The 17141-nt window shown below is 42.4% G+C and overlaps 1 protein-coding gene across 2 annotated transcripts in view; it reads left to right on the top strand.

Annotated features, from left to right (window-relative positions):
* The window catches only part of CHD6 (chromodomain helicase DNA binding protein 6), a 160918-nt gene that overhangs the window by 81667 nt on the left and 62110 nt on the right, over positions 1–17141 (top strand). For both annotated transcript variants that reach the window (XM_074347288.1, XM_074347290.1), the window contains 11 exons: positions 1130–1192; positions 2011–2069; positions 2718–2835; positions 7339–7425; positions 7626–7760; positions 8557–8678; positions 9925–10168; positions 11345–11521; positions 12125–12268; positions 15347–15602; positions 16230–16440. In XM_074347288.1, the coding sequence (XP_074203389.1) occupies positions 1130–1192; positions 2011–2069; positions 2718–2835; positions 7339–7425; positions 7626–7760; positions 8557–8678; positions 9925–10168; positions 11345–11521; positions 12125–12268; positions 15347–15602; positions 16230–16440 (1616 nt within the window). The remainder of the gene's footprint in view (positions 1–1129; positions 1193–2010; positions 2070–2717; positions 2836–7338; positions 7426–7625; positions 7761–8556; positions 8679–9924; positions 10169–11344; positions 11522–12124; positions 12269–15346; positions 15603–16229; positions 16441–17141) is intronic.

The raw sequence follows: 17141 nt of genomic DNA, 5'->3' as shown, positions 1-17141 counted from the left end.
TTTTTTTTTTTTACTGTCACTTTTCTGGGAAAAGCTTGCTTTAAGATCTTAGAAAATATGTTTTCTGTAATGGTATGGCTTTGGGACAGTTGAGCCCTAGAATGGGTAGACCGAAGGCTGTGATATGCAGCATCAATCATCCTTTTGGAAAGTTCTGATCAGGAACCCAAATAGTTATTTTAAGAGTTAGGGTTGTTGTGATGCGTGTTCTTTTCATATACTGTTCTAAGTCTCATACTGTGGTAAAGATTACATCTGGAAAGTTCATGTAGTACATCTGAGACCACTGAAATAAAATTGCTCAAGTAAAGTCCTAGAAAGAATGTTAAAGCATGAGTGTTCTCATTCAAAGCTTCCTGTTTAAAATTTGTTGTTTTTTAATGTGCAGAATTTTGTTAAATCAAATACTCTGTAGAAAGAGATTTCATGGAGATTAGGAGCCTAGCAATTTTGATGTGTATCTAGGGTAGAAAGTAAGGAATTAATTTGTTTCCAATTGAGATTTGTAGTCAAAAAATGATCAGTGAAACAGAAAACCATTTCCAGATGCAGAGGAGAAAGATGGTACAATTTAGTAGAGAATAATTACACCTTGTATTTGCATAGTGCTTACTGTCCAAAAAATGTTTTCCCATGCCATTTTATCTTCTCAGTAACCCAGTGAGATGTGTATTTTTAACTCCTATTTTAATAGATTTAGAACTAAGTGGTATTAATTGACTTGCCCAAAATCAGTTGCTGGTAGCTGTCAGAATTGGGACCCTCTGATCCTAAACCCCTCAAATTCTTTTATGTTATGCCTTTCTGAAAATTTTACGCAGCAACATATAGGCCGCACAGAGAAAGGAAGTCCTGAAACCAATTTTAGTGATGCTAAAGGCAGATCTGAAATCAGGAATCTGAAAAAGCAGAATAACTTCCCTGCTTCTGTGAGGGCGAAGGTGATATTGTGCCCAGTGGTGAGAACGTGGTGATCTTCTGATCACTCCATGGGCTGATAGGAGGGAGTCCTCAGTACTCAAAGGTGAACTTTTGGATGAAGTAATACCTAGTGTAGTATTTCTTCTAGACTAAATTCATGGCTTCTGTGGTGCCAGTAATTCTGTTTCTCTGTAACCTCCATCTCTAGGAGCCTCCAGAAGATGATGCAAACATCATTGAGAAGATCCTGGCGTCTAAGACTGTCCAGGAGGTTGGTGGCTGATGTTCCTGGCTTTTATATCACTAGCACAGATTACACCCTCTGTGAAGAGATCCCTGGCGGGAGAGCCTGGCATGGTCGTTCTTGGCCGGAGTGAGAGCTGGGCAGGAACACTGCTGGGCTCGTCGACACTTCCTTTTATCCCCATGAAAGATTTTAGGACATAAAGTTCTTAAATACTTGAGTATGGCCCAAACCGATTTCTTTTCTTCGTTACGATCCGAGCAAAAGGTACTTAACCCTTAGTTGCTGTAGCCTGTGCAAAGCCATCAGAGGGCCAAGAAAAAGAGATGGAAAAAGGCTCCCAGTCTTTTCCTTTAGACATCTCAGGGATCCTCTAGAGAAAATTCCTGGTGTGAAAGAGTATGTTGGTGCCAGTGGGAGTGTGGTTCCATCTTTACTTCAAGTATTTATGAAAGTAAACTTCCTTACTTTGAGAGTGAACATCGCTGGTGTTTGGGTGACAGCTGGGTGGGGGGCGCCAGGGGTGTATGTTCTCACTTATGCACGCAGCTCTCAGAGCAGCTCTAAGAGCCCGGGGCTGGTTTGGCTTTATCAGCTGAATGCTGTCCCAGCCTGACCTTGGAAGGACACCAGGAGGATCTTTTTTTTTTTACCTTATAGCTATCTGTGTGTTCAGCCTTTAGAAAACTTGCTCAAAAGCTGTCAGAAAAAGACCTGAGGAAATGAAAATATCCTCAAGAAATCTGTACTAGAACCAGGAAGAAGTGTGATCTCCCTGTTTTCTTTTGGCACAGAAGGGTGATCTGTGGGGATCTGGGCTGATAACCGCTTGCTTTTGGTTACAGGTTCACCCAGGAGAACCCCCATTCGACTTGGAGCTGTTCTATGTCAAGTACAGAAATTTGTATGTCTGTTTAATGTATTATTTGTACTTTATATGAATAAAACTTCTTTCTTTCATCACATCATTATCTTCTATATTTTCCAAGAATGGCCCCTAAGGCATGACCCACAGATCTTGATTGACTCAAGTTCACCTTAGGCAACCGTGCTCAACTTTGGCTGCACATAGAGTCACCTGGAGAGCTTTTTAAAACTGCTGAAGCCCTTGCTCCACTCAAGACCAGTTGGCTCATACTCTGGGAGTAGTTCCCAAGGATTAGTGTATTTTAAAAACTCCCTCTAAGTTCCCATTTGCCCGCAGAGTGGAGAATGACAGTCCTATACTTTTATGCCCTCTTGCATTTTTCTCTCTTTTTCTGCTGTGTGCCCACTTTCACTAAGATGTATTAACGATAGCCTACTTACACCTGCCCTCCCTCTGCTCTGAGCCAGTTTCTGTAGAAGCCACAGAGTGACCAGTTGCTTGCAATTGCTGCATTGTTTTGTTTTCTGTTTTTGCCCTGAAGGGCAAGGCCCTTCTAAGCCCAGTCTCCAGCAATTTCCCAACAAGCCACTCCCTGCTGCTGTGTTGGATGGTCACCCTGGTTATTGAAACACTTTAAAGCTTGATGATTTGCACTTGTCTCACAATTTATATGTCTTTGGATAGTTCCTACTTACACTGTAAATGGGCCACAATGGAAGAGCTTGAAAAGGATCCTCGCATCGCACAGAAGATCAAGCGATTTAGGAATAAACAAGCCCAGATGAAGCACATTTTTACTGAGGTGAAGAAATATTTACTAGCTAATTTGACCACTGCTTTTCTTGCAGTATTAAATTCCGAGTTTAAGTTTCTTGAAGTCTTGTACAGACCTATTGCTGAAGTCAAATTGCTCGGTGTGCACTGATTTATGACAAAAGCGGTCCAGATTTAAGCCAAAGAACACAAATTATCCACCAAGGAATAAGGATCAAGCCTTATAAACTGATAACTCATAAGCATGTGCATCTTGGTCAGAATACCTATAAATAGCTTGGGCAGAAGGAATGTGCACATAGTTCTTTCATTTCCTCAACCCCTGATCCCCAAAAGGGCAGTTCCAAAAAGACTTAAAGTTTGAGTGTAAAAAATGAAAACAAAGTTAAAATATTAGAACAGAAGTAAAACAATATATAAACTTGGGAATTTCTGAGTAAGGTACCTACAGCAAGAGGAAGGATTGATGGATTTGGATATCAAAACATCTGTAGTGTCTATAAATTAGAAAATGGCCCCAAATCTTTAAGTAATTAGAAAATATATATATTCATTATGTATGTGTACATATTTCCCAATTACATACATGCAAAGCGTACATTCTTATCCTATATGGAAACCATCTTATATTTATACACACACGTTACACACACATATATACATAGCACAAATAGCTTTAATGATAAGAAATGGTCTTATAATTCAAAAAGAAAAATACAAAATCCCAAATAGAAAAAGTGAACAAATTAATGGGGAATTCAGAAAAGAGGGGAAAATTGGTCATTAACCATACAAAAATGTAGTCAATTTCACTAGCAGAGAAATGCAAATTAAAATGGGAATCTTCTAGTTTTTACTTATCACATACTTGAAGGGTTTAAAAGTAAGTATCTGTTGCTGGTGAAGGTACAGGGAAGAGACACTCTTGTCTGCCACTGGTTGGGAGCATAAGTTAGGATGACCTGTCAGAAGAGCAGTATGACAGCAGACATCAGATGTCTCAGTGTTTGCATATCTTTTGTCCCAGCAGTTCTAATTTCGTCATTTATTTTAAGGAAGTTATCCAGTCTTTGTGCAAAGACTTAGGAATGATGAACAGTTGTTTGTATTGGTGAAAAACTGAAAACAAACAAAATGTTAGATAATAGATATTTGTTAAATGATGCTACATCCCACAGAATGCAATACTGTGCATCTAGTGAAAATGACATTGGAGGACAACTACTAATGAGATAAAAAGAGCTTGATGTTATAAACTGTTGTTAGTTGAAAATGTCAAGCTCTTACAGTGTATGAGATGGTTCCATTTTAGGGGGTGTAGGAGAAAAAGAATCACCATAATAATGCATAGAAAATGTTTGAATATACATGAAAATGTTGACATAATTTTCTCCACTAGATGGGATCGTGGTGATTTCTATTTTCTTTAACATGTAATTTTTCAATTTTATACAGATAACTTACGAGGAAAAAAGCAATAAAAATTATTTTTTATATGTAGTCACAAATACGAGACCTTAAGGGTGCATTCAGATGCCATCAGGTTGATGCCCATGCTAACCAATTCATTGTTCATGTTGTACTCCTCTTCTGCAGATGACAAAGAGCAATGTGGATAAGTGTTCTTCCTGTCCCAGTGTGGGGTCCTGTCTCTTTAGCATTAACGCTTGGCCCTGGGCCTCTCCAGGATTTCCAGGATTGTTGGAAAGCCTGTGAGAATTCGTTTTCCTGGCATTGTTTCTCTGATAGAGACTCAGGAAAAGGAAGGACTGGACTTGGGAAACCCATCTTGAAGCCCTGTTGGATACTCTTCCTCGGTTCTTGGAAGATTTTCTTCACACCTCTATTTTAGCAAGCATTTGCAGTGTAGTGACTTGTTTACATGTCTGTGTCTTCCATTTTGAGCCCTGCGAGACAGACAGGGCCATGTCTTCCTCATGTTTCTATCCACGGTACTAGGCACAGGGTCAGTGCTCAGTCATCACTTGGCTGTGCCCGGACAAGAGAGAAGGGTTGCCTTGTGCCACCTCTGCTCCAGACCCATCAGCACTCCTGTTTTTTTGGAATAAAGTCCAGACTCCTAGTTTCTGATTCATTTCCAAGATTGCAGTTTTTCCTTGGGTTGAGAATAGAGAGAAAATTGTGTTAGGGTGTGTAGAAATAATGTAACGGAGTTCACACTCCTGTGGGAAGGAATGGCTTTAGAGAAGATTGAGGAAATCATGAAAGGAAGGAGGAATAAGAGTGGGGAGTAGTTCCTATAATACCATCTTCAGTTTTGACCTATTCAACACTTTTATTGGTAACTTGCAGAAATGATATTCTTAGGAAATTTTTTAAAACTTCGTTTTTTTGTGTGTTGGCGGGGTGGGGGATAATTAGGTTTATTTGTTTGTTTATTCTTAGAGGAAGTACTAGGGATTCAACGCAGGACCTCTTGCATGCTGAGCATGCGCTCTACTGCTTGAGCTATACCCTCCCCCACAAAAGTAACTTAGTTTTGAATAGAGCTTCTTCATACCCATTATTTCCAGCTGCTTTATGACACAGCCAGGGGCACATGGGAAGGTGAAGCAGACTCAGAAGGCCGTGACTTCCCAGGCGCCACAGGTGGAGGCCATCTGTCAGACCCTGCCTCCTAAACGCCAGACCCAGCGCTGGGAGAATAAATGACAAAGTCAAAGTTCAGGCTTACCTGGACAAGATGACATGAATGAAAGAATGACAGTGGCAATAAATTAATGTCACACATTGGTATTTTTAAATTTTTACAACTTTGGTATGGGGAAGATGCCTGGCTAGCCGTTCTAAGGAAGAAAAGATATTGCCAGCTTAATTTCAAGTTTACTGTGAGCCAGGAGTCGGGTGGGGCTGCTTAAAAAGCAACACGAGTCCTCACAGCACCAGTGGACTAGCCCTGCTGTGCCTGCTCTTTTCATTCCTAAGTGTTGTGTTGATCTGGGGACCAGGATTCGGTGAACGGCTTTGTAAAACCCGAGAGCAGCTGCAGGAGGACTGTACCGCTGGTCCAGGGGCAGGAGCACGTCTGAGTGATTGAGAGCAAGGGCAGAAAGTGGATGCACAGTGCTAGGAGCCTGGGCTCTGGCACTGACCTCCCCCCAGCCCACCCCCCCAACACGCGCGCACACGCACACACACACACACACACACACACACACACACACACACACACACACCTGGGGTCCTTGGGCAGTAGCTCCTTCAGACTCAGTAGGCTCCATTTTTGCAAAGCAGAACCTCTAATAGTATCAGCCTCACAGAATACCCGGGTGGGTTAAATGACACAGTGTTGATGGAAGTGCTCAACACTGCCTGGCCCATGGTCACTGTTCTCTGCAGGTCAGCTCTCCACATCACCAGGGGATCTGGAACGCGACGTCCGAGGGCCACTGAGCACCTGGGTTTAGGGGAGGTGTTCAGATGTAGGGGAGAGAATCAACTTGGTTACTGCTGCTGTAGAGGAAGCAGTTCCCACCAATGAGTCATGGTTCCAGGGAGAAAATCAGGCCGTAATTTAATAGTAGTAACGATAAAGGTCATGGTGTTCCGACTGAACAGGCTGAAGCAGAGCTGTCTTGGCTCTGGGTCAGGTCTTAGAGGGCAGTAAATTCCTGAACATGGGAATAAAGGAATCTGAGGATGGACTTGCCAGGGATGCTATAAAAAAGCATTTGTGCATTGATTGGAAGATGAAACTAGACAGCTCCTGAAGAGCCCTCCAGCCCTAAGGGGTGAGAAGAACACTTCCTGCAGTTCAGGAAGAGGGCTTCTGGGCAAGAAAGACCTCGGTAAACATTACAATTCACATAGCTTTGCAACCACGGTCACTACTTATTTTAACTCTCTGAGTAGTTTTCTCATCTGTAAAGTAATTACAGCGCCTGCTGCTCCACAAATTCATCTAGAAGCTTAAATGAAAGCACCTAGAATAACTCTGGACACACTTTAAATATTTCTGAATCTTTTTTCTTTTTGTAAGTACACTTTTCTTTTGAAGCATAGTGTACTTAACAGTAAACAAATCCTAAAGGTATCATTCAATGAATTTTTACAAAATAAACACGCCTGTGTAACCACCACCTAGATCAGGAAATAGAGCATTATCAGTACCCCAAAAGCTCCCCTTGTGTCTCCTTCCAATGTTAACTGTTAACTGTTGTTGGTATTAAGAAGTAAAAGAACCTAATTCTGGGTTTTGAAGGTTATCTCTGGAAACCTTCCTTGTGCTGATTTTTGTGCACTGCTGTAATGACCAACAGGTATGAACAGCGATGGCTTACCCTGGCCATGGTGCAACCTGTAAGGTGTGGTTCTTTAAATTTAGTCCTGAAGAGCAGGATCTGGGGGCATTGAAGAAATGTTGATGAGGTGACGTTTATTTTCAAGGGAACGTTTTCATTCTGTGTTTTCTGATAGGGCCCACAGTAGGAGGTCACTTGAAGATAAAACACTGGATGTTGGATTGGAGAGAAGAGGACACTTTTTAACTTTTCTTTTCTGTTTGCCTTAGCCTGACGAAGACTTGTTCAACCCAGACTACGTGGAGGTTGATCGCATCTTGGAGGTGGCCCACACAAAGGATGCAGAAACAGGAGAGGTGGGTATTTTGCCATTCTGACTACCTTAATATGTCTTCCCTTCTTGCTTCATATTTTGCTTGTTTTGTTAACATGTGGTCTTTGTTTTCATGGCTTTTGTGTGCTGTATTGTAGGGAGGTTTTCATAGGGCAGTCAGTGTAGGACGGACTCCTTGGATCCAGTAGAAAGAATATCAGTTTCTCTCCTGTTTCCCACCAGGAAGTGACACATTACCTGGTGAAGTGGTGCTCGCTGCCTTACGAGGAAAGCACGTGGGAGCTGGAGGAAGACGTGGACCCTGCAAAAGTTAAAGAATTCGAATCTCTGCAAGTTCTCCCTGAAATTAAGCACGTGGTAATGTATCCGTGTCACTCTTTGCACCTCTTATAATGTATAATTTTAGGGCCTTGGCAATCCTGGATGTCTGTGGGCTGAGCTCCCAAGTGGTTTCTCTGTCTCTTACTACCTGTGGTTCAGAGTATGTTTCTCCCCAAATTACACTTTATTAGCACTCAGGTCAGCTTAGGTCTGGACTCTACTTTGACGTATGTGACATTTAAGAAGCTTGAACATGAGCTTTGATTTCTTGGTATATGGCTGTTAGATGGAGTTAGTAAGATAGAAGGAGTAAGAAATACCTGGCTTGGGAAAGAAGCTTAGTAAGTTGTTAATAATCTTTCTTGTTTTCTACTTCTTATCTCTTGCTCTGTCGGTGATCTCTTTTCTTTGGTTTTATCCTTTGCTTTTACTCAATTGGAATGTTCTTAAAGGGAAGAACTATCCTTTATCTATGGATCCCTGGGACTTCACAGAGAAACCATAGGTTTTCAGTATATGTTTGTTGAGTTGGTTTGTTTTTCTGACTCTGGATTATTACTACCAAGCTGCAAAAGTGTGGGCCTGTTTCTCTTCTTCATTAATTGCTTGAAATTTCTTAGAGGTGTTCTTAGTTTAATCTGGCAAAATCTAGAAAATACAGGGCCTACACATTAGTCAGAGATAGTGATGCAGTCTATAGCCAGCTTTAGGACAGTGTTTTGTTTTTTTTTTTGAGATTTCCCGCTTTCCCCATCATCACCCTGAGTCCCTCTCCGTGCTGCGTTCCTGAAATGTCATGCTCTGTGTCTTGTGCTCTCTGCTTTCCCCCAAGGAGCGGCCTGCTTCAGACTCCTGGCAGAAGCTGGAGAAGTCTCGAGAGTATAAGAACAGCAACCAGCTCCGGGAGTACCAGCTGGAGGGGATGAACTGGCTTCTTTTTAACTGGTACAACAGGTGCGGAGCCAGAACCAGTCTTGTCTTCGCGGATGGTTCTTCTCCCAAATGTGTATGCCTCCAGGGGGACTGTGGCTTAGCCCACTTAGGGTGGTGGCAGCAGAGTGGTGAGAGAGTGCCACGTGGCCGTCAGGTCAATGTGGGGATCTTTGCACATCAGGCGTTACCAGGACTTTATGTCACGTGTTTCTTCAGCCAAAAGGAATGGTCTTTAGACATCACTGACTTTGCCCTTTTATTCCTTCGCCAGTCTAACCAAAACGTTAGGCTCAACATAGATGAAACAAAACCCGAAAGATCCTTTAAAGCTGGTTTTTTTTGGGTTTGTTTTTTTTTTAATCTCCAAGTCTGTAGCAGAAATTGTCTCTAAAGGGGAATGGCTCTGGATTGTAGCCCCAGCTCTGCTGTTGGTGGGCCATGGTGGTCTAGACTTGTAATGTCATACTCTGTTTTCAGCTCTTCGTGCTTTAGTTCCTGTGAGAAGCTGGAATGAAACATGAAATTTAAGAAAGATGGGTTAAGATTTTCTTAACATTCTAGAGTGGTACCACCTAGTACTGATTTTAAAGACAGCACGTAGGGGAACACACTCCAAGCTGGGACTGTGGAGACCCGTGTTCTAGCATTGTCCCTGCCACTTCATCACAGTGTGACTCAGGGCACAGCTCACTGAAGCGTTCCAGGTCTGGGGTTGCCCACCTGAACAGTGAGGAGTGAGACTGGACAGGGGCCACACTCTTCAAGGGTCACAGCTCTGTGCAGTCTGTGATTCTGGGTCACTGGAGAGACCAGTGATTTTACTCTTATATGGAATTTAGTGTGGGTTAAAAGTCTGTCCTTTGATAACACAAGTGATAGACAATGAGAACCATGTAACTTTTGTTTTTATTTTTGCCTTGGCTTCCATGAAGTTTGTCAGGTACAGAAACTGGCTTAGGTTTGCGGCATTTTTCTTTCTCCTTGTCTCACTATTATTTTAATTTTTAGTACTTTTAGTTTATATTTAAGTGGGCCTGTTTGGTGTGTTTTCTCACAAGTTGCTGTAATTCCTTTTTGAAAGTAGACAGGGTATGAATAATGATAATAAAAACTTGCCTCAGTTGCATCTCTGGAAAATGCTGATAAAGCCTTCACCAATGACCTTACAGGTCAAGGTGTGCTTCTGAAGTATGTTTTTTAGTTAAAACCAATCTCTGCCTCTTTCCTGTATTGATGATGAATTATCTGTATTTCTTACTGTCTGCAGAAAAAACTGCATTTTGGCTGATGAGATGGGCCTAGGGAAAACCATCCAGTCCATCACATTCCTTTCAGAAATATTCCTCAGGGGAATCCACGGCCCCTTCCTCATCATCGCCCCGCTCTCCACCATCACTAACTGGGAGCGGGAGTTCCGGACGTGGACCGAGATGAATGCCATTGTGTACCACGGCAGCCAGATCAGCAGGCAGATGATCCAGCAGTATGAGATGGTGTACAGAGATGCACAGGTGAGCCTTCTGCATCTCAGAGTGCCCCGGGGAGAGCCCAATGTCATAGTTCAGAACAGTCTTTCTGTCCCTCGTCTTCCAAAGTTTCACATCCTGGGTTACTGTTGACTTACTCTGTAGAGTCACATGTTTATCGAGGCAGACTTTTACTCCTCCCTGGTAGTTTAACTTACGATAAAACAGAACTGGAGGGCATGCTTTCCATTCTTTGCCATTTACCAGAGACTCTTTTTAAGACGTTGAAATTTTGGCTTCTTGTGTTGGCTTATGAAGTTGCTTTTACATGGAGGAGATTTTGGTGGGATTTTTGTGTGCTCAGTGAAGAAAGTGAGCAGAAGAATTCATGTATGAAGGAAGGGTTCTCAGGCAGGGAGTCTGAAGAGAGAGGAGGTTAACGGATTTGACAGGGAAAGATAAAGAGAAAACAGGATTCAGATTGTTAATTCTATTGTTCTAGCACAATAGAATTTTTTAAAAGTTTTTGTTAAGTATAATCACTTTGCTGAATATGCTCGTATGCTTGTCCTGAGCACTGGCTTTTATAATTAAGTAAGGTGAAAATTAAATGAATTCCAGCAGAGGAAAGGCTGTGCCCTCCCCAGAGGTTTCAGAGACAGAGAAGACACTTGGAAGGTGTGCTCCAGCGTGATACAGCTCTGCTCTTATAGTGTGACAGCAACACTAAGACAGGCTGAAGGACAGCAGTGTGTCCTGCCTCGTGGCACTTACCCCAGGTGAATCAGGATCATGACTTTGAATCTGTGCTAGAACCCAAGCTACAATGTGAAACTAATCATACCTGAAAGTAGCAAAGAGGGTTTCCTTGGGCATTCAAGCTGTGCATGGTCTAGACCAACTCCTGGCTGGAAATGTGTGAATCAACACCCACCCGCTTCCCTCATCAGGACAAGTAATAAACAAAAAGCTTCCTTGCTTGGCCTTCCGTACTGCTCATCTGTCTCACTTTTGTGAGGGTACGTGCCCTCTTGCTTTTGTTCCACTGTTATAGTGGGGTCTCTCTCATCTGTATAGCTAGTTCATTCTTGTATTCTCTCTCTTCTCAAATGACAAAGACAGCGCTTATTAAAGTGCTGCCTCTTCTAATGCAGCTGGTAACCCATTGGCTGGATTCTCTAGCCATGTGTAAAGCTCTGCCTTTGGTTGTGTCATTCTCAGGGAAACCCCCTGTCAGGAGTCTTCAAGTTCCATGTCGTCATTACAACATTTGAGATGATCCTGGCAGACTGCCCCGAGCTGAAGAAGATTCACTGGAGCTGTGTGATCATTGATGAAGCCCACAGACTGAAGAATAGGAACTGCAAACTTCTGGAGGGTCTAAAGCTCATGGCCCTGGTGAGAACTGGCAAGCTCTCTACGTAAACACAGGCTCCTTCTGTTCACGGCGGAGGAAGCATTCTTTAGCCATCTGCACGCGGCTTACTTGTGCACAGTCTGTTTCCCCGACATTTTCTTTCTGCCCTCTATTGCCATGATAGTGCAGGAATCAAACGTTTTTTTGTTAAGAACTGGGTCAACAATTGGACCTTTGCCACAGATTGATTCCCAGAGAGACCCAGGGGAATCTTAAATACCATGAGATTTGTGACCTACAAATGTAAGATGTTTTGGCTTGTTTCCAGGTCCCTGAATGATCTGGTACAAAGATGATGGCCTTTAACATTACTGCCTTGGCATAGTGCCTAGTATGTGGCAGGCAGGCGCTCAGTAATACTGAATGAATGAATGGTTGCTTTAACTAACATGAAACTGCTGCAGAGCTCAGGGATATGAAGGGAAGGTTGAAGTGTTTATTAACTGAATACCCATGACGTGTTGTCACCCTATTTTGTCATAAAAGCAAAATAGAATTGCTCCAAACTGAGCTTCATTTTCCCACCCAAACCGCTGTTTTTGGCGGCTCAGACCCTGTTGATCACGTGCTGTGAATCTGTGCAGGAACACAAGGTGCTGCTCACGGGGACCCCCTTGCAGAACTCGGTGGAGGAGCTCTTCAGTCTGCTCAACTTCCTGGAGCCGTCACAGTTTCCTTCAGAGACTGCTTTCTTGGAGGAGTTTGGAGATCTGAAAACAGAGGAGCAGGTAACTCGGGGCCTGAAGGATTTGAGGATTATCTTCATCATCAAGGGAAAACAGTCACTGTGGGGACAGAAGTTAGCAAGTCCTCACGTCCCTGGGAAAATGTGCATTGCCTCCTTAATTTATTTGTCTGTGTTGAAGAGGGTAAACTGATTATTAGCAGTTCTTATTACTCCAAAGGATAAATGAATCAACATCCAAAATACCTTATATCCGGACTCTTGCCTTCACTGATCTCATACATAAGTTCAGTATTTTGTTCATCGCTCTGGCCTTAGGCATGCTTCTGTCCTCAGGCATGCTTCTGTCCTCCTCTGCTTCCCTCAGCCTTTGTCTCTCCTCATAAATCATCTGCAGCATGTTTCCAGGCTCGTTTTCTTGAGGACAGCAAAATACACAGGTAGTAAGGAAAAGAAGACAAACGTTTACTAGAGTAATTGGTAAGTCCAGTTTTGTCCAAATTGACTGAATTTTCAAAGATCTAGTCCTGAGTCTAGCTTCTTGGACTCAAAGCTGATTCAAAACAAACCGACATTAATAAATATGTATCTACCATGAGTAGAAATCTCAACTAGACATTACAGGAATAAGGCAGGCAAGTTTAAATGCCATAAGAGAAACAAATAATAGAATGGAGGACTTTAAAGAGAGGGCAGTCACATCTCTTTGGGAATTAGGAGAGGCTTCATGGAGAGAGTACAGCTTGGGATGGACTTCAGGGTGGGTAAGTTCTCATTAGGGGGAGAGGGAAGAGATGGTTATGACTTTGCATAAGAGAAAACAATCTCAGCATAATCAGCCACAGAATTTATTCAGTAGTAAGGAATCGTCAGGTTGAGCTGGAAACAGGACGGATGAATTGTGGAGTATGAAGCCAGAGGAGTTTAGCATTAAATTGTGGGAAGATCTTGAAAGGCAGGTTGGAAAATGTGGTAGGTATTCGAGAAGAATGCAAGGCTTTGCTTGCTGGAATGACATAATTAGTTCTGCTACATTAGTCTAGCAGTGGTGTGAGAGTGGGTTGGGGCAGAGAATGTGGGAACTGAGAAGGTTTGGGAATTTCTCTAACAGATGTCAAGAGTACACTCTGTGGTTCCAGTCTGTTTCTACTTCTGTGGCGAGTCAGACTTTGAGAGCAGTGAATAATCAAACTTAATTCTACTTCTTTACGTTTGCAGTGTCTGTTGATCTTTCAAAAGCTAGCTCCAACCCTCTCTCCATTTTTGGACCATTAGAAATGCATCCTCCTCTCCCGTTGCACTTATTTTGTGGTATGCATTTTTTCTTCTTCCTAGACAGTGACCTCCTTGAGGACAAGGCCCACATCTTCTCCAGAGTTGTGTTTGTTGTATTGACCAGCACAGTGCCTTGCATGTAGTATACTCTAAATGATTCAAGGTATGAACCAAGTGAAGGGCAAAAGCTGAACCCAGCACATGGCAGACTGGCATTTATCCCTATCTTTACCAGTTACCTGGCTGTGTCTTTCCTCTTTGGGTTCTTGTATAGTAATTCCTTATCCATCTGGGGGATTATATCCCCAAATACCATGGTTGGTAAAATAAAGCTCTTGTTAAATGGGTTAGATTTAAGATTGGGGTTAGTTAGGAGAAAACCACAAAAATGGCACTTAATGTCTATACATTTTAATGGAGGTACAGGGGATTGAACCCAGGACCTCAGGCATACTAGGCATTCACCTGACCACTGAGCTATTCCCTCGCCCCTAAATGGCTATACATTTTAAATCACAGTAAATAAAAGTTCTAGAAAGCATTTGGTTACAAAGTAAATCATATTCATCATTGTTTAAAACCAGTTCCAGTAAGTAACTCTTCTAAATCATGCTCTATGAATGACTCTGTATTTTATCTGGATGCATTGGTACAGCCCACAAGTTATTTATGCAAAATCTGCCCCTTTTAAAAATTTTGAACAGCTCTTTATGACTTGAAACTTGTCTCTTTTCTTTTCTTTTTTCTTTTGCACTTGCATTTGCTCTTATTTTCCCACCAGGATTAATCTTACTGGTATTGTGTTTTAGCTAAGTTTAACTCAGGTGCCTTGACTTTGGATCCCTTCTCTGCCCTCTTGGGAGAGTGGGCAAGTCACCTTGCCGGTGCAGTCAAGCGCGTAGAGATCTGCTGTCCAGGCCTGAGTAGGAGAAGAACAGACAAGTCACAGCAAAGAATACGATCAAGTGCCCCTGAAGTGACAGCTTGCATGACGGAGCAGGAGGGGTCACCTCACCACCTTAACTCTGTACATCGCTGCCCCCAAATGTGTTTGCTGCTGTCGTTATTTAGATGTGGGAGGAACCTGTTTCCAGTCTGCTTCTGCTTTTTTTTTTTTTTTTGATATAAATGACATATAACATTATATTAGTTTCATATATATATCATAATGATTCAATATACATAGTGTTACAAAATGATCACCGCAGTGTATCATTAACATCCATCACCACACGTAGCTTTAATTTTTTCTTTCTAGTGATGGAGCTTTAAAGATTTACTCTCTTAGCAACTTTCAAATACACAATATAGTATTGTTAACTATAGTCACCTTGCTGTACATTACACCCCCAGGACTAATTTGTTTCATAACCAGAAGTTTGTACCTTTGACCACCTTCATCCATTTTTCACACCCTCTGTTTCTTACTTTGTTCTTTCGGCATCTACTTCCTCTGTAATAGATCACTTGTACCTCTTACCATGGCTTAAAACATTCCTCAGGTAAATTGCTGCACATGCACATGCTACGTGCATGTTAGAGAGAGGTTTGTTTTCTCCATCCTGGAGAATAGGTACTGTCTTTCGTACCTTTCTTCCTTTGTATCTTGTAAGGTCACCACATAGGTTCTCAGTAAGTACTTGCAAATTAAAACCGGATCCCTTTTTTCCTTTCAGTCCTATTATAAGCTCGTCATACTCAGGGATCAGTCATGATCTTTCATTTCATCTACTACCACAGCACTATGATGAGATGCTCAAGAGATTGTAGTGGATGTTGGAATACTTCAATAACCAGTATTGAATCAGGATCAGGACGGGTGAACAGATCTCGTTTTCCTGGACAGGTGAAGAAACTGCAGTCTATCCTAAAACCAATGATGCTTCGGCGGCTGAAAGATGACGTGGAAAAGAACCTTGCTCCCAAGCAAGAGACGATCATTGAGGTAGAGCTGACCAATATCCAGAAAAAGTACTACCGTGCCATCCTGGAGAAGAATTTTTCCTTCCTGACCAAGGGGGCCAATCAGCACAACATGCCCAACCTCATCAACACCATGATGGAGCTGAGAAAATGCTGTAACCACCCCTACCTGATCAACGGTGAGTGGGGCCGTGGGAGCTCAGACCTGGTGTGGGCCTCACGATAGCCGGCGGTGTTGCGTACTGAGTTCCCATGAAGTGCTAGGGTGTGTGTTCTCACCTTTTTGCAGAGTATTAAACTGCGTTTCCAAGAGGTTGATGGATCTGCCTCAGCACTGTAGCCAGTGAGTACACAGAGCCCCATTTTGAACCTACCTCAGCCAGTTCTCTGCCTTAAAGAACATGTCAGAGGCTTTTTTTTTGCAATGAAACTTTTTGATTAAATTTTAAATCCAAATGTGGCTTGGATTTGCTGGTAGCTAGTTTTCCTATCAAGAGGGATCTCTTTTTGTCAGCTTTCTGTGAAGGTTTCTTTCCTTGAGTAAGTCAGCTTGGTATTTCAGATCCTCTCTACTTGGTCAGACTTCCCAGGAAAGCCAAGCACCTGTGTTCACTGCAGGACAGCCCTGCCGCGGCTGTAGAGTCCTCCCCTGAGGGCACAGGCCGGGGCGCACACAGCATTGCCTCACTGGACTGTCGGTTCGGGACCTGAGAATTCACTTCCTTTGTCCTAGGCTCTGCCAGGCAGAGAGTAGCTCTTACCCTTATAGTTTGTTCACGGAATAGTTTTGTTTCATTCTTTTTCAGGGGCAGAGGAGAAAATTTTGGAAGACTTCCGGAAAGCTCACAGCCCTGATGCCCCTGACTTTCAGCTGCAGGCCATGATTCAAGCAGCCGGGAAGCTGGTGCTGATTGATAAACTGCTCCCGAAGCTGATTGCTGGTGGCCACAAAGTACTCATCTTCTCCCAGATGGTGCGCTGTCTCGATATCCTGGAAGATTATCTCATCCAGAGAAGGTGAGACTTGTGTCAAAGCTATGTATCAAATGCTGCGGGCAGTTCCTTTTCTTTGATGCCTTTTTGATTCATTCAGAAATTATGTTTTAACAACAGAGCATTAAAAAAAAAAATAGAGAAAAGGAATCTTCTCTTAAAGATTGCCTAAAATTCAGAGTTGAATCTCATGACCAGGTATACCCAAGTTTAACTGTCTAGAGTGGATTTCCTAGCCTTTGATATGGAACCCTTGCTTTGCTTTAAAAATAAACTTAACATGTTTATTTATATTCTCTTTAATTGGAAGAAACAAAATTCAAGTAACATTACAGAAGGCTAGGAAAATAACATACTTACTTTTTTTTCGGCCTTACTAATGATGAGGGAAATATGTCCTGGAAGGCATCACTATATCAAGTTGCTAAAAGAGCACAAGCTGACAACTCCCCCCGAAAGAATTTGGGGATGTTTTATGTCCTTTTTCAGCCCTGTATCATAAAACCCTCTAAGGTTTTATGATACAGTAGCTATGGCATCCTAATTTATTTTCTTGCTCATACTTCTGTAATTCCTTGAACCTAAGTTCCATTTCTCATGCAGGCGGAGCCTGTGGTGCTTTGGGGGTTGTGTGGATACTACATTTGTTACACCGTACCTTGCATTTTCAGTCATCGGGATACATTAATGATCTGAAGATGGCAAATAGATTTTTAAAATTTACT

The sequence above is a fragment of the Camelus bactrianus genome, chromosome 19 (genome assembly GCF_048773025.1).
Source record: "Camelus bactrianus isolate YW-2024 breed Bactrian camel chromosome 19, ASM4877302v1, whole genome shotgun sequence".
Taxonomy (NCBI): domain Eukaryota; kingdom Metazoa; phylum Chordata; class Mammalia; order Artiodactyla; family Camelidae; genus Camelus; species Camelus bactrianus.
Note: the sequence above shows the minus strand (reverse complement) of the source record. Positions and strands in the feature narration are given on the sequence as shown.